The 25,290-nt window shown below is 36.5% G+C and overlaps 1 protein-coding gene and 2 long non-coding RNA genes across 3 annotated transcripts; 1 reads left to right on the top strand and 2 right to left on the bottom strand.

Annotated features, from left to right (window-relative positions):
• Positions 1 to 4,476: 4,476 nt before the first annotated feature.
• LOC136834245 (uncharacterized) lies at positions 4,477 to 12,159 on the top strand. Its single transcript, XR_010851702.1, has 6 exons — positions 4,477 to 4,634; positions 7,455 to 7,553; positions 8,565 to 8,683; positions 9,760 to 9,882; positions 10,159 to 10,289; positions 11,641 to 12,159. It is a non-coding gene; the product is annotated as an uncharacterized lncRNA (long non-coding RNA).
• Positions 12,160 to 12,711: 552 nt separating this feature from the next.
• LOC136834073 (uncharacterized) lies at positions 12,712 to 19,151 on the bottom strand. Its single transcript, XR_010851653.1, has 3 exons — positions 19,016 to 19,151; positions 13,459 to 13,545; positions 12,712 to 12,824 (listed from the first exon to the last, which is right to left on the bottom strand). It is a non-coding gene; the product is annotated as an uncharacterized lncRNA (long non-coding RNA).
• Positions 19,152 to 22,032: 2,881 nt separating this feature from the next.
• Positions 22,033 to 24,974, bottom strand: LOC136834244 (uncharacterized). The gene is made up of 3 exons (XM_067096588.1): positions 24,796 to 24,974; positions 23,802 to 23,940; positions 22,033 to 22,315 (listed from the first exon to the last, which is right to left on the bottom strand). Exons 1-3 carry the CDS (start codon positions 24,935 to 24,937, stop codon positions 22,222 to 22,224), a joined length of 375 nt encoding a protein of 124 aa, XP_066952689.1. The 5' UTR covers positions 24,938 to 24,974; the 3' UTR covers positions 22,033 to 22,221.
• Between the last annotated feature and the right edge of the window lie 316 nt (positions 24,975 to 25,290).

Genomic DNA, 25,290 nt, shown 5'->3' with positions numbered 1-25,290 from the left:
TGTCTAAATGCACCCTGCACTTAAATTACTTTACATATGATCACCAACTTTAATTATATTTTCCAAATAAAATTTAAAGGCTATTAACTTCTCCTACACTTCTATAAGTGAAAGGAAACGGAATCTGTTATGAAAGCGCCTCTGTAGGCAAATTGATTAGTCTCCCCAATTATAACCGTTTTCTATAACGGGGAAATAAATTCTTAAAGAAAACTTTATTAGCAGTGACTAATACATGTTACACTGATATGCTTTGTTGTAAAATTCATATCTTATACAATATTTCTATTTCGTATGCTGTTCCAAGGTTTATTTCATACTGAAAAACTGAAGAATGTGTGTCAAAATATCTAAATTTCCTCATAAAATCCGATTTTTATGAAAAACTCACTCACTCTTCTTGGCTACATCTAGGCTATAAGCAAATGAAAACAGTTCGTCGCTATTTTTTGTGGAAATGAATTATGATAATAATAAAATAATCATGATAAACGATAATAATGGCAATTGCACGCTTCATTACAGCTCATTATCAGATTATGCTAACAATGTTTATAATAGGTTGACGTTAGCCCTCATTTTTTTGTATTATGGACCTACCAATCTCTGATAGTTTTGGGTACGTCCTTTCACGGAGGTTGTACTACTTGCAACTTTTTCCTATGTATGTATTGCTTATGTATGCATGTATATATGTATTCAATGAAATATTTGAATACTGAACAATAACAGCATGCTGATTTGTAGTCTATATCATCCTCATAAAAAGAAAACGACCAAAGTTATCAAACAACCAAATACCCTGCTCGCCATTAACAAAAAACACTCCCTCCCACCCACTCTTATCACAAGCTTCGTCACGTCACGGGGCAAAAAATTACAGGAACACAGAAACTCTTCGAAAACGACACCAAATGAATAAATTCCGAAATAAAGTTTTAAAGGAACTTTGAGGCAACGCCCTTTTATGCTAAAAACAGAAAGTAATGTCGTTGGAAATATATTTAAAAAATTAAGCGAATTGTTAGAAAATGGTAGATGGTTTTCATTAAACACTGGAACTCTTAAATTGTCCCTGACATTTTAAGTTACCCGTTTGTGGAGTAAACATCTGAGAATTGCTTGTGAGGGTAAGACGATTGTGTACACATTTTTTTTTCATTTTTAAGTTTTGAAAACTGTTAAATACCTTGAATAGCGGGAAGGTCACTGAATTTGCCAAGTATTAGAATTTGCGGGATTCTACTATTAAGGTAAATTCAGAAAATTATGGATAGTGAAAGAAGTCTTTGAATTAAAACAGGAAAACCTAAATATCGTTGTTTGTCCATTTTGAAAAGTAACTTTTTTTTTTTTTTTAATAAGGCGACCAGGAGTGTTGTTAAATATGTTAGCTAGATGTTCTGATACAAAGAGAATTCCGTTTCAGTAGCTGTACAAGGATTAGACTTTATATTTTCTGATGTTTAGCATACGTCCCTAGCCTCTCTCTTGATGTGCATAGTATGATTAGTTCGTGGTGAAGTATATAAATGCATGTAATGCATATTTAAAAATGTGGCATGCAACCTTCACTGTTGGTTGGTCAGAGTCTCAAGGTCCACTTCAGATCTACTAACTTTCACTCGTTAGGTCACACAGGGCATGTTCGTGTTGGAACAAAACGAACCAACAATATAAACCTAAATTTTTTCGGCGAAGCGTAGTTTCAAACTAGGCGGGACTTCTTTAGTCACAACAACCAACAATTCATGAGAATAACATAAGATATTCACGTTGAAATGAGAATTTTAATACAATTTACCTGGCTTTATTTGTTGTATAAAGTATCAATTACATTTTTATTACATCTCAAATTTTCTGTATGGTTTTGGGTTATGTTTTAAAGCGACCCTTATGCAGTTTGTTGTGGTAGCCATGGTCCCTCCCACCCGTCAGTAGCAGTCATTGTATGTAATGCCAAAACTTGGTATTCGGAATTCTTAGCAGATTTCTTTCTTTCTTTATGAATTTCGTACATTAGATCGCTTTTATTTTGTAAAATTATCAAAATTTGCTTAAAATTATCTTTGCTAACTTCAAATAATTTTATATTACTTTAATTATAATAATAACAATAGTTCCTCGTAAAGAGTCGAGCTTCAATATGAGTTACTTACTAGTATTTTAAATTTGAAAGAGTTGCTTGCTAGTAATTGTTTGTCTTATTTACTTGACCCATTTGATACTTTTAGCGACCGGTAGATGGCCTCAGATGTACCTTGGTGAGCTAGTGGACGACGAGGTATTTTGAGACCTCGTTAGGTAAGGGGATTACTTTTAAACTGAAGATCTATATTTCCACTGATATCTCTCACTGTATTACAAGAGAAAGTTATTACAAGAGAAAGTCAACTTAAATATTCCAGCAATGAAAAACAGTGGCTGATCAGCGAAGTCATCCCCTACATAAAGAAATAACTGATGCTGATGATGAGTTCAGTTTCCAGCGAGCCTGAGTGGAGGACAAAGAAAATAATCTCGAATTCATGATAGTTATTGTGATTATTTCTCTTTCGCAGAAGAGAGAAAGACGATACTAGACAATGACATAACGATAATTAAAGGTAAGCTTTTAAGGGCTGAAATAGAGGATTGATTCATTGATTGAGTTATTATGAGTTGCCTGACGTCAAGCTGAAATGGAGAAAGGGGAAATCGTGTAAATCCGTCATTTAAGTTTGGTGCAGTGGCAGTCTTAGAAAGTACCGTTATTTTACTTAGAACGCCTGTAATGTACACTTGTCAGATGACGAGTTATGAAGGCTCACTTTAAGGAGAATCAGACGTGTTTCGTTTTATATCGGTAACTATGGTGTATTTGTTCTTCATGTACATCATGACAGTTAAATTTGGTCAGAAGATGGTATCCACAATTCTCAATTTGGTGCAGGTCACCAAATCTTGGATTTACTCAATTTTGCATCTTCATGGTTAATACAAAATCGAAACTTTTGCCTGGATAATCAAACCAGAGGATTGTATACAGGGAATAAATAATGGAAATGTTCATAATTTTTTCTTTTGGAAGCATAAAAGTTTATAAGATACGTATTTGAGCACTCTTATCTCATGTGTAGATTAAACTTACATCAGATTCGTTTTCGATAGAATAGCAAATTTATAAGTTCGCTTTTTTTCCCATGTCAGTAGAGCCAACCTATGCGAACCAGAAGATGAATTAAGAGAATGTGGATGATGTTCTTGCACCAGACTAGTAAACCAGAAAGATAAAGATATTAACAATTATCCAATTATCATATTCTAAGTTTGGCTTGATTCTACGCTTCCCCACGTTTACATTTGATTTCTAAATTATCGGTGTGGTACTTCTGGTTTACGAACCGTGCCTCGACATGTATTGCCAGAATATAGTTACTACGATTCTTCATAAATGTCTTTACTATGACCACATTAACAATTTTTTGGTTATAAATACTTTCTAAATAACTAAAATTTAGTGCTTATTCCAAATAAAATAATAATACAATTTAAGATATGCTTTTATTACAAAAAGACAATAGTTTTTTCGGGCACGTAAGAATTTTTTATGATAGTTATCGTTATTGTATACGTTTTCTTTAATAGTCAAAGATTGCACAAAGTGCGTAGTTCCCGTTTTCTATTATTAAAATTGGTTCGACCTTATTATTCATTTATTTATTTTCCGTTAAGTGAACAATATAATTAATCCTTTCAGTAAATGTGCGTATGAGCACGACTACAGCTTCTGATGTCCAAAAGGTGATGTGCTGTTGGTTACTCAAACGAGATTTTTTTTATCCTAAAAAATTGCATGTTAGACGGTTTTTGTATTTGATATTCTTCGTTCTCCTGTAAACACTACATATTATAGGTTGCTGGAGTTTTTTTTTTTTTTTATCTACCCTCAGCATGTCTACGTTCTCAATGAACGTGTTAGGAAGTTTCAGACGAGATTCGTGATTATAAAAAAACTGACAGCAATTTATTTTGTTCACTAGTTTGATAACTTGTATTGAGATCTGTTCATTATATTATGCGGCATTGTACTTAATTAATATTTATATATATATATATATATATATATATATATATATATATATATATATATAGAGAGAGAGAGAGAGAGAGAGAGAGAGAGAGAGAGAGAGAGAGAGTATCGTCGAAAATTTTAATGAATTACGAATTTACCATTCCTAGGAATTTCAGTCATTACAATAATTGTGTCTTAACTTCTAAGTTTTATGATGTCAAATGATAGCAAGAGTACCTTAAAGCTTTATTTAGTGCCAGAAGCAACTCTTGTTCATAAATAGTTCAAAGAGATGTCGAAAAAAACTGACATGACTTAGACTGTGAGAAGTGAACCTGCATTCTCGAGAGTCCTTGTTTTTCCATCGACCAATGAGGAGCCGTTTTATGCTTCTCTTTGTGTGAAGTTAACATGGCTGTTTGCACTGACCAGAGCTCAGGAGCTGATTGAAAACCTTAGCTTTCAAAACGACGTGAGGCACCACCGGCTTTGGACGTAACCTGTAAGTCTTTTGTGATAATCAGAATTTCTTCACTGGGTTTCGTAAATACGAAGGTGTTCTTTTACGTGGACTTTTAAGGTAATTACTGTGTGCATTTTAAGAATTTACTGCCATAGGTAATTAGTAACATTCAGATTTTGGTTGAAAATTGTTCCATTTCAAATAAAGTGGTTGCCACAGATTTTATGCAGTTCAGTGGAATTATAACTGGCTTGGCAAACCATTCAAGTTGAGTTATGGATGCGATAACTGGCGTGGCAAAGCATTCAAAGTTTATGGATGCTTGAGTAAATGTACAGTACAAATAGATGCAGTGATCCGGGCCTTCAGTACCAAAGATAAAGTTTATATTAATGTGATATATAGTCCAAGAAATGCTTAGCATGCACCGGTTTTATTTTTGTACCAGTTTTTTTTTTTCTCTTTTTTCCCATGTATTTCCGTTCGTGTTCGGAAGTTAGTGCAGGCATTTGTAGGTAGAAATTTTCATTAGAGAACTTGAGGGACGGGTTAATGAAAAGTTGTCAATACGGCCGTTTTTTTCTATTCACATAATGGTTTACCAGAACTTAAATTCGGTAGCCATTTTTTTATACTTAGGAAAGTTAGTATTAGTCTTTACTTTGGTTTTACTTAGTCTGTTGCTCTGCGTAGGGTGTTAAATGCTTAAACAAGAATGCTTAAATTAGAATGCTTGAGTCTGCTGGCTCATAAATTTCTCATACCAAGGCCAGATTTTGCCATTTATTTTTTTACTATAGAGACTCCTGAAAGTTGAGGCACTGAAATGTTAGTGCTTGGTGCGTAAATGGGCGATAGTAATTCCTACAAAATCTTGAAAACTGGTATTTGAAGAATACTGGGTATCACGCGCTCAATAGTGATAAAGTTCCAGTACTCAGGACAGAGCTCAGCATTTTGAAAACTGTATTCTAATCTTGAAAATGAGAGTCATATTTTACTAAATTGTATTGACTTTCACGTTGTTTCTCGCCGATTTTTCTTCGCGTTATTTCATTTTCTTTAAAAAGTTCGAGTTAGCTTGAAGCTGGCTGCCAGGGTTTTATTAACTTAACAATCCAAGCCCATTGCTTGCTTTGCTCCAAGTTTCGGCTCTGTGGTTTAAAACTGTCCCGGTGGGCACGAATCACATTGCCACCTTGTCTTGATATACAAACTTCAAATCGCTGTTCTTGCTTAGTCTAGTTTTAGCGGATTCTAAAGGGTGTATGATAAATTGCTTTTTACTACTAAATGGACGGTTTTTTACTTTGGGGATGTATTCGCTATGGTCTTTCTAGTTTCATAATTTTAAGTCAACACCTGTTTTTTTTTTTTTTATCCGTTATTAATTTTACTTGACTGAAGAGCTAGTGATATCTATCGAAAGGTAAAGTAATTAAACCTAATTTTAAATTTTTATTACTTTAAAACTACATGTGGGCTTACAGCCTTTGTTAATTGGGCTTCTTGCTGGCTTAGGTCAGCAAAATTATATTTTCAAACTTTCTGCGTATTTTTAGTGCGCGAGGCACCTTATTTTGTAATACCTAGGTTCCGGGTGAGCATAAAGAATGCACTGTGGGGCTAATAGCACCTGGAATTTTTTTAGTAACTGATTTGTAAATTTTATTTTTCTTGCCCCATTATAACCGTTGTATGCGCGATATGTAATTGAAGTAAACGTGGGTTTTTTTCTGGCCCTACTAAATCTGATTTGGCGCTAGTTGAGCAAATTGTTGGGTGAATTCAGTTTAAATTCTCGTATGCTAATTGCTGAGAATATGCAAGGTCCCAGTTTCCATATATCAATCTGAATTGTTGTATTGGTTGCTACACAGGTTACAGTCGCATAGGATTCGGCCCCTCTAGCTTTGAGAAGCTTCACTGTAGAACATTATTTTTTGCCTTCTAAGGTGTCATCGCATTTGTGGTAATTTCTGGTTTTGTTTTATTCACTTTGATAGTTCACACTTCAACCATTGTCCAGGACTTGAAGGGAGCCATTAACTTGCTGGGCCCTCAGTTTACTCAAGCTGTATTTAAGTTTAAACTGTTTAAAGTTGCTTAATATTATGGCTAAGCTTGCCAGTCCATTTTTTGTCATTACGAGATTTCCTTCAGCTTTTGCTTGTTGGTCAGGTTTTTGTCCTATTCATTATCTGGGTGCCTAGGCTTCATTCTGGAAACAGAGGAGATGTAAAAGTTTAAAGTGCTATATAAGTATTTTCATCTGTTTTGTATACCGTAATTTTTAAGTATTAATTTAAATTTCATAGGAAAAAGGATTTTAATGTAGTTTGTAACCTGATTCTTGCTGTAACGTGATTCTTGCTACAACATGGATCTTAAAATCCTAACCGGTGTTTTAATTCTAGCGCGTCCTTGATAATTTTTTTTTTTGCCTGATTTTCGTAGCTTTATGAAAGTTAGCCCAGATTCTTCCATTTAGCCAATCTGTATCAGTATATGCTTAAGTCATTATCCTTGCCCACGTCAGTTCATTCTGGAAAGTAAGGCAGTACGTGACAGAATGAAAATGTCAAGTGGACGTAATCCGGGTTACGCTTTGGTAGGCAGGCAAGGCAGCGTAGTTCTTTAGCTATGTTCCGTCAGTCTTGCAGATGTTAGATCTGCTACGCTTCTGAGTTCTTTGGGTCGCTGGAATAAAAGACAGCCATGGTAGAGCTATGGTAGAGCTATGTTCGGCTAAAACTATTTTTGAGGGGGGCGGGAAGCCTGCTGCTAGACTAATTTTCCATTGCCAGTTCTCTCCAAATACCTTGGAAACTAGGTAGCCATTGCTATAGGCAATAACCGGTGTTTTTCTCTTAAAATGTTAGCTAGATTCAGCTGAAATGTTTGCAAGTGGAAATAAGAAAAATTTTTTTTTGACAGGTGGAATAAACTTTTACCTGCATTCAGCAACTATCTGATGGTGATGCAATGATTACCTGGAACTTTTAAGAAGGAAATAACTGTGGAGTCATTTAAAAGGTAACGTATTTGTGATGTCATTTTCCGCCAAGTTTCTCACTGGCGTTCTTGCATATACTAAATTGTTTTGGTAAGCTACTTGGGTAGCTTTATACTAGTCTCTAAGGTGGTTTAAAACTCATCAGTTTTTCCTGAACTTCAGAGCTTAAGTACCGTCATAAAGTACACATTTTTTTTCAGCAGGAAAGGTGGTTTAATCATTTCACTTTTAGAATCTCCAATTTGAATTCGATTTGTCACGCTGTCTATGCATAGAATCTGAGCTATAGACAATGTATAAAAATATTAATTCCTTATATTTCATAGTTTAAAACGAGAGAAATATACCTAATTTGGTAACTTGCAAATTCTCTGGTTTTAGCGCTCCTTAAAACCACTGGGTATCGCTCAAGTACTGTTCAGATTTTTCTAATAGGGCATGACTAATATTGATCATTTTTGAGTTAAGCTGAAGCTAGTCATCAGTGGCCATTACTTGGAAAAAATTGTTGCAATGAACGAGGTTTATTAAAGAATATAATATACTTTTGCTTTAGTAACCCCTATTATGAATAAGGAATACTGATGTCACAAAGCACAGGAATTTCTCAATAGTACTGTAGGTTTAGGTATGTCATATAGTGATACATTATTAAATTTGGTAATAATTTTTATTTGTGGGACAATACTGGTTGTAAGATGGATAAGCAGTAATAAATGAACTTCTCATTCTGGTGTTAGATTTGGTGTCTAAGCCTCTGGCGTTAAGGTGCTTAGTTGTGCAACTGGGTTAACAGTATTAAGTATAGACGCAAGTATTGGTTAGACAGGAAGCGTTGAAGCCCACAAGTGGATAAGATTCCTCTTATGGTGTAGACACTAGTTATGCAGAATGGCCGTTTTGCCTGGGTTTGGTTTTATGTACTCTTCATAGTTTATATTTCTATAAGAAATTATAATTTGGAAAATGTAGTTAAGTATTAGTGTACACGGTGAATTAAACCAGTTTAAGCAGCTTAATATTCTTTACAGGAGCGAGGTCAGTTACAGCAGCGCTGAATGCAGGAAGCCTCAGCGATCAATTTCGTCCAACTGTGCAGTTATTACTTCGACAGTTCATCCACGAAGTTTCCCGAAGAAAATCTTTGAAAGTAAATTTCTGAATTTATTTTTTGTTCAAGTTTCGCCCATTTTAACTGAAAATAAAGTTGCAAAATGTCCCTTGACTTTGAATGGCACTTTTAAATTGAAATTAACTTAAAAACACAAGCTTTGAGTGCGGCTATGAGGCCTCAGACGTTATTGGTAGTGTATGTTGGTAAATTTTTTACTATAGACTACATACCAGACCTTTCACATGGTTTGAAATGGAGTGAACCGATAATGTTGCTGATATTTTAAGTAGCCCAGTACCATGAGCAGGCTACTTCAAGCAAGTTCAAGAGTTAGACTAAAACTAGGACTTTTTGGCATCAAGACTTGGTACTAAAACTAGGACTTTTTGGCATTGAGACTGACTAAAACTAGAACTTTTTGGAGACGTAAGACTGAAACTGACTTTTGGCATTGAGACTGGATTTACCTTTGATTTTGGATCGATCAAAGACTGCTGTTGGTGCCCCCTGAATAAATCTTTGCGCTCCTGCTCTGAGGCCTGATAAATCTATCCTGTGACTGTGGAAGCTAAAACTCTAATTTAATCCAGGAATCAGGTTACCACTGCATTGGACAAACCAAAACAGTGCCGTAAATGAAACTAGAAGTAAGGAAAGGTTAGACTTTATAAATATGGCTTTTATATAAGACAGCAGTATAACACTAGAATATTTAAATAACTGGCTCCAAGGAACAAATACTGGTCGAAGGCAATGATCATTCCAATTAATGATTTAGTACTACCAAGCAGATATAAACGTTTCTACTGTTTACCCTGTTATTCAATTCATAACGAACTAAACCGAAGCAAAAATCAGTTATCGCTCTAACCAAATGATCCTTTGCCCTTAGCTCAACACTGAATATATTAAGTCACTTCACAGAAAACCATCCAGAGGTTTAAGGTAGCAATTCAAAGTCCTAATGATGCAGATGAGGTGAAACACCGGGAAAATAGACTAGTGATTGAACTACTTTTAGGTTCTTCATTTTCTTTGTTAATGGGCGAATGAACTGCAATGTTGTGTTTAGTCATATTACTGGGTCCCAATTGGTTTTTTTTTTTTTCCAGACTGGATAGGCCTATGCATCTTCTTGAGCCAAGATGGGTGTGTTACAGTACAGAGTGGAACATAACAGTGGTTTGATCGTGCAGTAAATTACCTTTCGTGCTATGAAGGAAAATCGGAAAGTGGCGAGGACATTGTATTTTCGAAAGCTCACAATTTGGTTATTTGCTGTAGAAAAATATAAACCTAGTTTATTTCTATTAGCACTAGCGTGTTAACACCTATTTTTGGATTTCATGATGCTGTTAAATCACTGGATATTGTAAAGTAACGAAGTAGCTGGACTAGAGTTCAATATTAACTTCTCAAGAACAATTATTTTCGGAGAGTACCTTTGCTATATAAATTTATTACCGAATTGAAAAACAGGAATAGAAGGTGACGTTCCATTTACCCTACAGGTGGCAGAGACTGACCCCGCAGTCAAAGGCAGTTCCCCATACATGCATTAGATTGCCAATGGTCTCAATGTATTCTCTGGTGATGAGCAAACCAGCTTTGTACAAATGGAACAGCTGGAATTATTGTTGCAGTAAGTTTTTCATTCTGTTGGTCTGTGTATAAGCTTACACCAACCCTGACATTTACAATTTTTTAATGAAGGCTTCCTTTTCTTTCGTACAATGTATTAAGCTTAGCATATTTTATCGAGCCTGTAGGGGTTAATAATTATGAGTCAGAAGAATTTTTTTATAAAAGAGCCATGCACGCACTGAATAATTCTTTTTAGCCTTAGAATCTGAAGTTTGAATAGCCAGTTGAGGTTACTCTTTCAATTACAATCACGAGCTGGAGTGTTAGGTAAATTCGCTATACTTTCAGTTCACGTCAGGGTTGTAGTTCTGGAACTTGATTTTGACAGGTGAGGGTCCTGATGCTACTGAGCGCCTTCAGTGTGTATTTTCCCTAGTGTCATTCAATGAGGATGGTGAAATTTTTTGTGAATGACCGTTCTAGTTCTTCAGGTGTTAAGCTGACTTGAGTTGCATCGCTTCTGAAATGTTTTTTTCTGATAAATTCAGTGTTATTCACTTTTAGTTACTGGTATTACATGGTAGGTTTTTCTCATTCCACCGTTTGTTAGACATACAGTAAATAAGAAGGGCTTATCTTGACTCCATCAGAATGAATGAAACTGCTTCAGTTCGTGTTGTACTAGACTTAGGGAGTTTATCGTGACGGAGGAAGAATACAGCTTTTGAATGTGTCAAAGATGTTGCCCTTGTTTGAAGCGTCTTGGAGCAAAGTTCTGTTTAATTTTCTTGGCTTTTTTTATAGCATAGTTGCTGTGGGTTTTGTATGGACAAACTGCTTGCCCCTCACTTCAAGGGTTAATTTGGTGAGCTGACTTGTATATCAGGTTAATTGAATTTAGAGCCAGTGTGTATAAATTTGATCTTCCTAATGGGTTAGGCTTTAAGATTTTGTGGCCAGAAGTGTGATAGGTGTAGCTGAAGAAACTAATTTTACTTTCTTTCTGTACATCATCCCTCTGTGGGAATTTAATATCATAGTGGAATAGTTTATATGTATTGCCAAGTTTAGTTTTCCCACTTCTCATATGAGGAATATCCAGTTGGATATTTTAGCACCATTTAAAAGATTTATCCCACTGCTAAATTAAGTAAGTTCTCTCCCGAGCTCTTGAGTAGTTTAATCTCTTATCTATCAGTGGTCTGTCATTGTCGTTGGCAAATAAATCAGGACTTGCTAGAGTGAGTTAGTTTAATGAAATGGCCTTGAATAAGCGACCCTGTTTTGGAAAATGGTTTTAGCTCAATTTCTATGGGATATTGATTCACAAACGTCTTTGCGTTTCTTTATGACAGATTCTTATTTTCAGTTTAAGGCTGAAACAATTCTAATTTCCGAATATTTTCCAGACACTGTGGTCAACAAATCGCACGAGATTCATTGGGAGCTGGGGCAAGGCAGATGAAGTCACTGCAGATACGTGTGATAGGAACAAGAAAGGTCACAACAGATACGTTTGAGGGTAGCCACAAGTCATGAGGAACTGAAAGTTGTCTACAAATACTTTCTGGGGGTTAGCTACAAGTCAAGAGGAACTGAGGAGCAAGAAAGGTCATTACAGACACGTTAGAGGGTAGCTGAAGAGAAAAGCCACACGGCGAGTGTAGGAGAAAGGAAAGCTGTCGCAAAATGACGCCAGGAACAATGTCTTTTCATGCTGGTCTTATGTGAATAGCTGAAAGGATGAAAAAATAACGTAGCACGAGAAATATTGAAGTTTGTACCTTTAATGGAACTTTTCTTCCTCCAGTATTCTAACGTAGCACGAGAAATATTGAAGTTTGTACCTTTAATGGAACTTTTCTTCCTCCAGTATTCTTACTGTAAACAAGTATAAAAATGTGGGTAAAAATAAAATCGTGCATGACTGAAGCTTTTAATTTAATAATCTCCAAAGTTTTCCTACAGTTAAAATGCAAAACGGTAACAATATTGACGCCCGGCAAATTCAACGCAGGTTTGATAGCAGTAACCTTTCAAGGTACAAAGAAGACCATGAATCATATGATTGAGTATAGCTCAGTTGCAGGCAATGGGAATTTTCCAAGGGCACCTGTTTCCGCCAGTTTCGAACAACGAAGACCATTAGGTGTGCATAACTTGAGTCCCTTCGTGAAACATTTCTACGAGTTTGGGAGAGAAATCCACGAAATCTTTTCTACAATAGAGGCTACGTTGTTCACACCTGAATGAATTATGGTCCGTCGTCAGGCTGCTACTCTGAAGTTCACTTAACCTTCATAATACTTCCATCTGTAGCATAACTTCATTTGGCCTTCACCATTGCATTTCCCAAAAGTTCACTATCCCTGCTGCCGTTACTTGATCCAAACTGTATGTTCATGCGAGTTCCACCAAAGATCATGATTTTCACCATGGGCGCGCTCTCTCCCGACAGCCGTAATCAAACTGTCTTCATGAAGTCTTCACCTAGTGGGTGTCTCGCCCTCCAAAATGCTGGTACAAATCCTACGTCAAATAACATCTCTCAAAATCTTCGATACACTGCAGCTTGCCGTAGTTCCACTCTCGTCTGAAAATATTAGAAATTATTAGTCTAAAGAATCTTCCTACACCGTTCTGATAACTAGATCTCGTTCTTCAAGCGGGACATCCTAAAGAAATGGCTGCCACATTAATCACTTCAAACTTAAAAAGCCAGTTTTTCTTTGAGTGTAATGAACTAACGTAACTTGAACTATACGCAGTTTGTTAAATTACAAGCCCATACTATACGCAGTTAAATTACAAGCCTATCTGCTACAGTAATTCTAGTGAAGTTTCCCAAACTAACATAGCCCTGGAAGCTCTAGTAGGGTATCAAAGCAACTCGAATTAAAAACCTTACAAAACCTGTCTTGATGCAACCAAGTCACATTAAATTTACTTAGGATTTTAACAAAAATGAGTAACAGTTTTTCTACTGGAAATTTTAAGATTAACAAAAATGAGTAACAGTTTCTATTGGAAATTTTAATATTTTGCTTTTAAGTTTTAATCACGAGAATAAGAATCTGATTTTCCTAAATGACCTACAAAATTACTTACATGCTTAAGTACGGCAACAACTCAGTGCCTTAAGCTAGGCACATTTTAAAAGCTTACTTATTCTACCTTTAAAACAAAAAATAGATTAAAAACCAAAAAATTAAAAAAATACGACTTACATGATGAAACTGTAAACAAAAGTTGTGCAGGAAGCTTCCATGGGAACCATCATTAAATTATACACACATTGGTTCAATAACAAGGACCTGAAAAAGTAATAGTTAGAAAATCACCTCACAATCATCTATGTTAGTTCGTTTGAATTACTCAGGCTGCTTACAAATTTTAAAGAATTGTTATTCCAGTTTCATAATTTTCATTTCCCAAATTAAACGGCCACTGCAAGATCCAGTTCATGGAGAAAAACTGTTGGTATTGATCTAACTAAATCAGGACGTAATTAAACTCTAGGCAGGACTAAAAGAATAAGGAGTGGAATACAGTTTAGGCCAAAGGCCAAAGCACTGGGACCTTGAGGTCAATTAGGACTGGAAAGGAAACTGGGACTAGGTAGGCTTGAAAGGAGTAACAGTAAGAAAACCTCGCTGTTGCACTATGAAACAATCTTTAGAGGGTGGTTAGCAAGATGGAAGAAAGGAAATAAAAATGGAGGTACAGTAAAACGAATGAAAGGTGTTGCAGCTAGGGGACGACGGCACGCTGCAAAGAACCTTAAGTAATAATGCCTACAGTGCACTGCATGAGGTGCACTGACGGCACTAGCCCCCTACGGAGCTAAAAGAATGAATCTCCCCAGTTAAGAACAAACATTGATGCAATGCACTGAAAAACGTTGAGACTTGAGAATTTTCGAAGATGACGTGCCATACAAACATCTGGGAAGAGAGCCCTATAGACTACTATGTGAACAATGTCAGCACAAATCAAGAAAAACACTTTAAAAAGTACTGCATGGAGTTAAGTAAAGGAAACCTTATAAGTATACAGAAGTATACTAATTACTAAAACAATTCTAGCCACAATTAATCTGAACCCTTATCACGAATGCACAAGGCGGCGATTAGAAGATATATCACAGATGAATTATATACAGTAGGTTTGGTAGGTTTTGAAATGTTACAGATAATGGACAAAAATAACACTAACATTTTGCACGAATAGTTAGTACAAGATAAGGAGCAACGATGATAAAGGCTGGTATATTGCCGATACAAGTTAAGACAAACTTAGCCAATGGGGGGAGGGGGTGATGGCATGCTAGCCCAACTCACTGCCAGTCACAAGCCTCTATAAATATGTAGTTGAGTCAAGAGGGGAATCCGCCCAAAGAACATCTGCCAAAACTAATGAGCTCAGCCGTTCAAGATGGAAACCGTTGGTGGCAGATCATTAAATATTATGACCTCAACTAAAGATTAAGCAGAGATGAGTTCACACAAATTTTACGACGTAGTAAAGACAAAAATTGTTAAATTTATACATAACTGCAGTATCAACAAATTACATTTGGAGGGTAATAGTCTTGACAATAAAACCTAAAACCCATATACTAAAAGAATATTCTACATTCTTTCAGACACATTCATTGGACAATCAGTAATGATATATGGACTTGAATTGCCCAAAACTCGTTAATAACTCCGGTCTATATCTTATGATCAAGAAGCAAATTGAAGGCTGTGCTTACCGCCGATAGTGAAGGGAAGTTGAGCATGCTTGTGCACAGTTCATGCATAAAGCAAAAATTACACAAGCAAAAAGGGAGACTAACTTGGAAGAACTTATGACAAAACATTAAGCCAAGCTTCCCTAGTCGTGAAATGACATGAGTTTGGGACGCAACAGCAGTCAACGTAAATCAGGATAACTTGAACATAACAATGGGTAAAAATTAATTTCACTGTAAATGATTTTGCCTTAAGGGAGTAGATTCCTTCAACGGTAGAAATGAAACTTGAAAACTCACTGTCCTCTTCACAGTCTAGAAGAGACCTCAGCTTTACAAGGAAGGCCTAGATCACACCAAGTCCAAAGAATTTTGGCAGCATTCGAAGTGTCCTGCTAGGCTCAGCTAGTAGTTAAGAGTATTAAATAGCCTCAGTTTTGGTGAGGCCTAATGATTTAGGACCCACATTCTACCAAATTGCGTAAATGGAGAGGAACACTATACCTTGCAATAGTTTTTTTGAGAATTATTCAAGGTACCCCACACCACCATAAAATTCAGTTCACAACCATTACCTGACCCATTCTCTGCTCGTATTTACTTGCCAACGAATCCAGTTTTTGGATGGGAGGAGACTTAAGAGTGAGGGGAACTCGGATGATTCTTTAGAATTAGGTCTAGGAAGCCTTGCAGAAATGTTTCATAAAAACATTGCGTGGGCGAATCTGCCTCTGAAATGAACATACCTTGAAGTTTGTTTATAATTTTACGCTGCTATTCTTAGCAGTGATTATACTTTTAATCTTCCTCAGATGGGGAAAGTTTGAATCAAGAAAAGGCATCTGTCAGCAAAACATCTGCCAAAACAAATTATGAAATGAACCATTCAGTGCTTGTCAGAATCATCTGGAAGAGGCTCATGAAAAGCAGCGACCTTGACCAGGGATTATGCCGAGAAGGATAAGCACTCAAATCCAGTTTCATGGAGCAAACATAATAGGTTTACATACTGAAAAACCAAAACCATATTGCAGCCCCTTTCTCCTCCCCAAAAAATGGGCAAAATAGGAAGGCAGTTTAGTTGTACCAATCTCCAGTGCCTGAAACTTGACTGAGTATTACAGTGATGACCATTTAAAGATAAATGTAACAAGGATTACTCTAACTCACTATACTAAAACTAGTGCACTGGCTAAGAGACCTCACATTTAGATAAAAAGAAGCCAGCTGCCATTATGTACAAAGGTGTTAGTGACATTTCTTATTTTATCAAAGACCTTGAAAATTCAAAGCCTTAGAATCCTTTCAAGAGACTACAATTTACCAATCATGCAGCAGTCTTTGGTAATACAGTTCGACTGCTGCTTTCCCTCATCTGCTTAGTTTCACAGTTTCCCAACTTAACCTTAATCTAGAAACCTTGCACTCTTTCAAGTGGCAAGTCTATGCACCTCTTAATTCTGTGTCCTTGTGCCTGAGCAATATAAGGGCGTAAGGTAGGCCGCTCCTTGACAAATGCATCTGTAGTATTAAATGGCTCTACATTTCAGACACTGACAGAATAGAACTTATAAAGAATAGTTTTTCAAGAATCAACTAAAACTTGTGTCCAGCTTGGCCAACATTGCTCCCTTAAAGGGCAGGAAATGCTTAGTTTGTGATGGCCCAGAATATTTCATTATTTGACTCGTCTCTCACCACCAATATGATGCTAACCACTTGTAGATCTGCAATAATGCATTGCCACTGCATTATTAAGTACTCCCATATCACAATTTATAAATACTAATGTTTATAACACAGCTAAATAGGTTAATTTCACTGATGAATTTTCCATATTGCTTAGTTAATTTCACTGATGAATTTTCCATATAGCATAAACATTAAAGGAAAAAATTGGTGATAGCTTAATTTTTGCTATTTGACAGACAATGCACAATGTCCAGAAACAACTCTCCGCGGTGAGATATAAGAAAATAGGTCACACTATAATTCTTCACAATATAAATAATAAAACTTTTGTCTCTGAACACTTTTTTGAGGAAAACCCACCATATCCGAGATATTAATGATTATCTAATCAGCATCCTCGAAATCTTACTGGAGTTAGTTCCAAAATGAGTTTACTGTAATGTTTCTGAAAGTGTAATGTTTCTCAGAAAACTAGTTCCCATCGAATGATTTTCGATTTTGACTTATATAAGGTTAGATACCTGTCCCCAACCCCATCCATAGCTAATATGGCAAAATTGTGGTGTTTCCTCATAAGAAGTGGTCTAAAAAACGCTTTAAATATGAAAAATATTACATTTTACTTTAATTTGCTTTATGCATGCGGAGTTCTTCTGACATTCACCCAGACAATTACTGGGCAATCTTTAAATTGGTATACAATAAAAAGTTAAAAGGAAGTAGGACAATACATTACAGCCTTGCAGGCATTCGTTAGGCCCATTACAATTACTAGCTTTGAGAAAGGATGCTAAAGTCACAATATGGCATTGGTTGACTAGAGCTCAAGCCTATATACATGGTCTTAACATGTCATTAACTTTTGACGACTGGCCAGAAAGTGGGTTCAACATTTTAAGTTAAAATCAAAATTCTGTACACAATGGGAATGCAATACCGTACCTTTCAACTATAATCATCTGTAAGAAGTTTTTGGGGGTATGGATTTTTTTTACAGACTTTCACCAAGATGATTCCATCTAACAATAAATTTTTACATAACACGCTGTACAAAAAAATGTTCATAGATTACTTTGTAATTGGAGTACCTTCTGATGCTAGTATATGATGCTTAGGTTTTCTGGGGTACTAATTGCTGCTAATTATCTAATGAAATATTTTAAATACAAATCCCGTCCAATTATCAAGCTTTAAAATAAAAGCCAGACTTCACACAACGTTATAGTAGCAACAACACGGCAAACTAATTAGATACTCAGTAATTCATCATTGCAGGTTGACTTTGTGGTAGCTATCTTGCCCTTTGAAAAGCTCTTAACACTCTCCACAATAGGAATAACCTAAACTGATTTATCAAAACCTTCCATTAAGGTAAAGTAATCAAACGTATCTTGCTTCCAGGACCGTCCTTTTCAGGGAAATATTGGACTACTGCAAAATTGGGAATTATCATTGCTGCACCAAGATGTTTTGAGAAGTCCTAACAAAAAACATAACACAGACAGCACTGTAGGCAATAATGGTCAAATAATTTAGTGACTGACTAAAATATCTAATATACTTGCTAAAAGTGCAATTACAAACCTCTCTATGGGGCAAAATACAAGATAGGGTATTTGTAGGAAAACTCTAGGTGACCTTCCAACACTTAAGGTTACATTCCTCACCATTAAGAACAGTTTGCAATTAGCATGAGGAAAATGGGATTTAAATTTTGGTTACCATCTCTGAATGACCAGGGTTTTTTGCAGCTCAACCTTACGCCTACAGATCAGTATTGAACAACAAGACGACTGACTACTGGCTTACTAGAAGAATTCAGCATACGCTTTCAACAGAGAATGAATGGCCAAAATTATGAACATTTTCCAGCTGCTAAAGACAGCATATGAACTAGAGAAACTTTAAATGCAATTCGGTTTGTTTGCACACTTGCCCTCTGCTGATTTTGGCAGTATAGTAAAGTGGTTACAAATGCTATACTTAGCTACACAAGATCACTTTTGTACAGTTAGACTGAAATTATTAACAGGAATTTGAAAACTCTGTTAAAGGAACCGAGGTACATTAAGCTCCGTTGCAATGCAAAATTCGTGTTTAGCATTTACTCAATTTCAAATTGATGCCTGCATACCAAGGCCTCTAATGTTAGCCCCTACCCTATACCTTCAAGGTTTCAAAGATTCAGCAGTAAAACTTTTAAATCTTAAAATGCATGGACTTGAAGTAACAAGTCCGATAAGTTAACACTTTGGATGTCTAAATTATATAAAATATCCAAACATCTTACGAAAGATAAAGGAGTAAAATGCCCTAGGTCCCTGTATATCTAATGAAAATATGTGCATCAAACTTACGGCATGAAATCCGAAGGAAAACAGGCAGCAAACTTCACATCAGTAGAGCACTTCACAAAACTTCAAATTCAGATAATCATTTGCTGAAACTTGGGCACACACACTACATTCTCCACACTGTAAAAGGGAACGCCATCTTGATTTCACACAAGGGAGTCGGGGCATCCTTCATTCACGGATGTCTGAAAAACTAATGATTATGAAGTACTTAAATATACCTGGATTTTTTGTTTTGGCATCCTTGTAAATTGACAAGTAATGCCATCTATGTGTGAAATTCGTAGTTACTGCTTTTCATGTACGAATGAAATTGCATATTTAAAGATATGCATTTGTATTAAAGTCCATTCACAAAAATTTGTTATTCATTTTCATTTCATTAGAGCTTCCTGTGCGTTACAATACTAGGTTCTATTTTGTTGAGTAACCATCACGTAAATTCTTAAGTAATACAATGGATCCAACCTTGTATATTATTCCTAAACTTTCATCTGTGCACCTTTATCACTTTCATAATTTCATGTTTATCATTTCTCATTGTTTCATTTCTGTATTTCATTATGCTTCTTCTATTTATAAGCTCGCTCTTAATAATACCAAAGATCGTACATTGGTGTTGAAGTAAGTGGAGCAGGCCCATTAGCTGCAATTTTTAGTTCCGTGTTGTTATTTAGTGAGGTGTAATTGTTCCCTATTTTATTAAATGTATAGACAAGCTGGTTATCAACAATGGGGTTGCTTGTGACTTAAAGCAAGACCAACGGTGGCCTTGCTTCGAGTCCATCAGAGGAATAATAGAAAACGTGAGAAAAAATTAGTGAAAGAAAATGTTATAATTTGAATAGGTGACTTGTTTAAATGAAGCATAGTCCATTACAATTTTTTTTTTTTTTTTTTATTCTTGTCAGATCAGCAGACTGTTAACCGAACGTTGTTTTGAAACACTAAAATTTGCTGTCTCATTCCATAGCGGTTACTTAAGGTAAACTGGGAACCGTGGCATCTGATAAGAGAAGGATCTTGAAAAATACTTAACAAGAACCTTGTTCCTCTTCAAAACTTATTTTAATTGGCAGGTATCAAATTTTACGTATTAATGACGCCATTTACGCTTTTATACTCACATTTCTTTAAGGGTAGGTGTGTTATTAGCCAACATAATCTATAACAACATCAGCAAACACATATATCTAAGAATGTTACACGCGGAAATAGCAATTAGGAAATGTTTAATATTAGTACGAATTATCCATAAATTAAACCAATTAGATTTGTTTCTTAGTTTTCATAGCACTGTTGAAATAGTCTACCCAAGTAAGTTGCAGTTTGGATGGTAAAATAATTTCATCGTTGTAAAGTAGATATCTACTTGACAGGCTAAGAAAATGACACGTTCTTAACTGAATAAACAATTAGCAAGTTATCTAAAAGCCTACAGTGACGAATTCCGACTTATTTTGGACTGAGAAACGCGGTTGTTATGGCTTTAGAGGCTATTATTTCCGTGTTAGGAGGGGAGGGGGTATGGGAACACTTGCGAGGAAGGGGGAAAGGGTGTTATGGAGAGCAAGACATGGTCACACATGATGTCCTCATCCAGATGTTGTTTAATTAAGGTAGTCTCATGCCGAGAGTGTCGATCACGTAATAGAGGGATTTTGTGTTACATGAAGCATCTGTATTGTGGAGTCCAATAGAGGTTTTACACTAACATGTAATGTATCAGACAGAGAATATAGACACACTGATAAATGGAGCGTATAAAAAAAGTATACAAACACAGAAACTCACTGCACCATAGGCCATAGGCCTAACTCTGGTTGTTAAGAACTAATGATATGCAACAGACTCGAGTGTTTGGTTGTTGTTACTAATGGCCCTTCAGCCAACAACTGCGAAACTAACAACAGAGGGAAGAAAAGATCTCACCCTTAAAAGATACCAGCAGGAACAGATAAAAAAAAAAAAACAACAAGGGAGGAATGACGGTGAATACGCTCTCTCAGACCTCTCCCACAACTCAAACGTCTGATACCATGAGGGGGAGAGCGAAAGAGAGAATTGTATTCTTATAGACGAAATGTTCACGCCCACTCGGCCATTCGTTCATTTTTCTTTCATCCTTTGAGAGAGAGAGAGAGAGAGAGAGAGAGAGAGAGAGAGATTACTGAACGTGTCTAGTGAAATGTTTATATTCATTCTTTCTTTTCGTTGAGTTTTGCCTGTGGTAAAACACACACACACACACACACACACCCACAGAGAGAGAGAGAGAGAGAGAGAGAGAGATTCATTCATTCATTCAATATTTATGCCAGATTAACAGGCAGAGCTAGGAATGAACCTCGTTCAAGCTAATGGTTGAAAGAACTCTTCCGGCCGTCTCTCTCTCTCTCTCTCTCTCTCTCTCTCTCTCTTTCTCTCTGTCTCTCCTGCCTTTTCATCGCAGGAAGAGAAGAGGGAAATGGGACGATAGCAATGCGAGATATGTGAAGCCATTTGTAAGTCCTGAATGAGCTTTTAGCAGACTGAATGCGAGAATCTACGGAATTCAAAGGACGATTAGCCTATCTCTGTGTTGCCATACGTGGTGTATAATAAGAAAATATATCGGGCAGGGAATTATTAGGCTCTCTCTCTCTCTCTCTCTCTCTCTCTCTCTCTCTCTCTCTCTCTCTCTCAAAGGAAGTATTGTTGGTTTGGTAATCGCAAAATCTTCAGTGCTTCGGAAACTGACAAATAACAATGTTGGATTTGAGTTAATTGTCAAAATGAAAATATAAAACAGGGAATTAAGGCCTCTCTCTCTCTCTCTCTAAGGAAGTATTGTTTGTGTGGTAATCGCAAAATCTTCAGCGCTTCAGGAACTGACCAACAACAGTGTTGGGTTTGAAAAAGATTATCATCAAAAGGAAAACATAAAATAGGGAGTTAAGCTCTCCTCTCTCTCTCTCTCTCTCTCTCTCTCTCTCTCTCTCTCAAAGGTAGTATTGTTGGTATGAAATGACTGAGTGACATTGCTGCAATTCATATTTAATGAACCACTTAAATGACAAAGTTATCCATTAGGAAAGTTCTGTTGAAATAGCTGGAATGCAAATCTTTATCCATGAATGGTATTTATTGTTATCAAGGTCATGCAATCGTCAGGTACGGAGTTCATTTTGAGACGAAGTGAATTCGTTTCATCCCAGAGGAGGTTCGGTCTAGCTGCTTGTAGGATAAGGACACAGAACGTTCTCTTGTGGGACACACGCGGCCTTCCCTTCGTCGAAGAGTTGACCATCTGGGCAGCCAAACCTGAAAGAAGAAGAATTGAATGTCCGTATCTAGACCAGCCACGAAAATAAAGCGTGAAAGTAAAAAATTGAGTTTTATGGGTTAGGTTTGACTTCGACTATTGTTAAGTTTTCTCTTTGATTTCATAAGATGCTTTTGTAGTTCTCTTTTGCAAGAATGAGAAAGATGCCCATCAGTAGTTATTCACTGAGAAAAATGAGACGCAATGAAGCTGGTGAATAATGTAAAAAAAAAATTAATTATGGGATTTTGTTTAACTTTTATTCATTCACTCATGCCTCGCGTTCTAAGTAGGCCATTCATGTAATTTTTTCCTTATAAGTAACCTGCTTGCTATAAGTCATTCAGAGACCATTTTTCTAAAGTATGGATTTAGTGTTTTGAATTGACGCAGTTTGCTGATAACTCGTAAATATGTGAAGGAGACACTACAATTTTTCTGGAATCAATATAGTCTTGCAACCTCTGCTTAACTATGATTAATAATTAATAATCAGATTCTGAATCATAATACTTAACCAGTCTATTGCAAATGAGTGAATGTGGTCCTGCAAGATTTCAATTGAAATTGATATTAACTTTTGTCTAACTGAGTAGTGAGCCTCTACAGCTAAGAACTTGCGCTATCAGCTTTAAGGAACCAACATTCTGTACTAATTGACTACACTGACTTTATAATCACAATATACAGTATACTAGACAATATATACTTGTGAATTTCTTATTGAAGTCACCTGTAAGTCTTGTAACATAGGCCCCAGTATTAACCTGGTATGTATCCACCTACACGTCACCTCCGAGGTGCTAGTGCTCAATGGGACACCGTGTTTAGTACTAGCCCCTCGTGATCAAAGATATCGTTTATTAATCTATAGAAATGGGCGTTTATAATACTTTGATCCCAGAGAAGCTAGTACTAAATACGGCGTCCCAGTCCCACTGAGCTTCCGCCATGTTTAGTACTAGCAGCTCGGAGGTGACGCGCAGGTGGTAAGTACCGGGTTAATACCGGGGCTTATATTGCAAGTTACAGGATACTTTAATGAAAAATTCACAAGTATCTATTGTATAGTATATACTTTGATTACAAAGTCAGTGTAGTCTACTAGTATGTTGGTTCCTTAAGCTGACAGAGTAAGTTCAGTGCTACTATAGTAACAGTCTACCTAGAGGATCAAATGTGTTTCGCCGTGTTTACTACTAACCCCTCAGGGATCAAATGTGACCAAGTCACTTATGGATATTTGGTCCCAGAGGGGCTAGCATTAAACGCGTCGAAACAGTGTAGAAACACGCAGGTAGACCGCCTATTATAGTAGAAACACGCAGGAAGTTCTTCAGTGCAGAGGCCTAATACCCAGTAGACTACTTCAGCTGGTTCAGGATTATCTAACAGTTACAACCATGCAAAAGCTACTGTATATTCAAGCAAATAAATAATAGTGGTTTAACTAGTAATGAAGTTTATATAAGCACAGAAACTTACGTTTGCTTGACACCTCCCTCACAGCGGTAGTAGACGACGCAGCTCCTGTAGAAGTCGGCGAAGTAGCCGTCTTCTTGACAGACGAAGGTGGGTGGCTGGCCTTGGCCCCGACCGTTAGCGAGTGCGCTAACTACGAGGACTGGAAGAAGAGAAGATTGCTGTATGAATACTGTTTCATACATACATACATATATACTTGAATACGCATAGACTAACTGAAATTGTTTTTTTTATTTCAAATAATTGTGAAATGCGAATCTATGTTCGACCATTTAAAATAAAAAAAGAAAGTACAATTACTACCAATACCAATGAACATAGCAAACATTGAAACAATGATTATCAAGATGAGACATGATGCATATGATGAGAAATCCCTCTCAAGAACAGAAGCTCCGAAAACACCTGATCTATAGTAGAAATGAATCAAATATCTTCGTAACAAAGACAATAAGTTAAGATAAACCAAGGGTGAACCTGTGGAACTGTGCAAAATAACCAGGGGTGAACCTGGAACGGAGTTCATGGTTCATTTCAAGATTCAATGAAGGCAAAATAGGCTGAAGGGAAGGTTTCCTGGAAGCGAAAGCCTGTCCAGGACCACAGTTCCCCACAACAGGTTAGGTAGGGCACTGTGCCCTAGGAAGGATTAGGTAGGATGCTGTGTCCTTGGGCAGGATTTAGGACTCTCTCCCTAGGACAGGATAGGTAGGATTCTGCTCCCTAGGACAGGATAGGTAGGACTCTGCTCCCTAGAACAGGATAAGTAGGAATCTGCTCCCTAGGACAAGTTGGGTAGGACTCTCCTCCCTAGGACAGGATAGGTAGGACTCTACTCCCTAGAGCAGGTTAGGTTAGGATCGATAGTTGCGTGTGGTATTCAAGTTAAACGCCGCTCTAAGAGATGGAAAAACATAATAAATGATCCTGATCTTTTTTCTTGATTTACCTAACCAACCAACCAAGAAGAAGAAGAAAAAATAGAAATATTTACCGGAGACAAACAAAATTACGGAGAGGCGAGCCATTTTTTGAATACTAGTCAAGAGTACAGACAAGCTGGAGTACAAGAAGTTGAAACGTCTCTTCTTCTTCTTCAGAAAAGAACTGATGCCTGTGCCAATGGCATTCACCATTTATAAAGGGGACGAGCAGGAAATGCCTATGTATGACAAATGCATGACGTCTGAGCACCTGATAAAAGACTTTGCTGTCGCCGTAACAATGAGCAATAGTTATATGTGCTAATCCCTTTTTCCTTTGAAGAGAGTTATGAAATGGAAGTATTGGAATCGTGTGTTTTTTCTTGGAAGAACATTTTTTTCCTTCTTTGTTTCATCCAGTTTTTACTTGTTCTCTTCTTGAATTTGATAATATTCTTGGAATTTTAGCTATTTATTCATTACTTTATTGCATTATTTTTTCTCTTCTAATAACTGATCACTTCTTTGTGCATTTCCTATTACCTTCTGTTACTTCTTTCAAAAGA

Source organism: Macrobrachium rosenbergii, chromosome 53, assembly GCF_040412425.1.
Source record: "Macrobrachium rosenbergii isolate ZJJX-2024 chromosome 53, ASM4041242v1, whole genome shotgun sequence".
In the NCBI taxonomy this organism is placed as follows: domain Eukaryota; kingdom Metazoa; phylum Arthropoda; class Malacostraca; order Decapoda; family Palaemonidae; genus Macrobrachium; species Macrobrachium rosenbergii.
This window is presented reverse-complemented; position numbering and strand designations above follow the sequence as displayed.

Excerpts from the sequence above, each read along its gene's own strand:
- LOC136834244 (XM_067096588.1), bottom strand. The coding sequence starts at position 24,937 with ATGGTGAATGCCATTGGCACAGGCATCAGTTCTTTTCTGAAGAAGAAG. Across the intron at positions 23,941-24,795 it reads CGTAATTTTGTTTGTCTCCG|TCCTCGTAGTTAGCGCACTC; the intron begins GTAAATATTTCT and ends CTCTTCTTCCAG. Across the intron at positions 22,316-23,801 it reads GAGGGAGGTGTCAAGCAAAC|GTTTGGCTGCCCAGATGGTC; the intron begins GTAAGTTTCTGT and ends TTCTTCTTTCAG.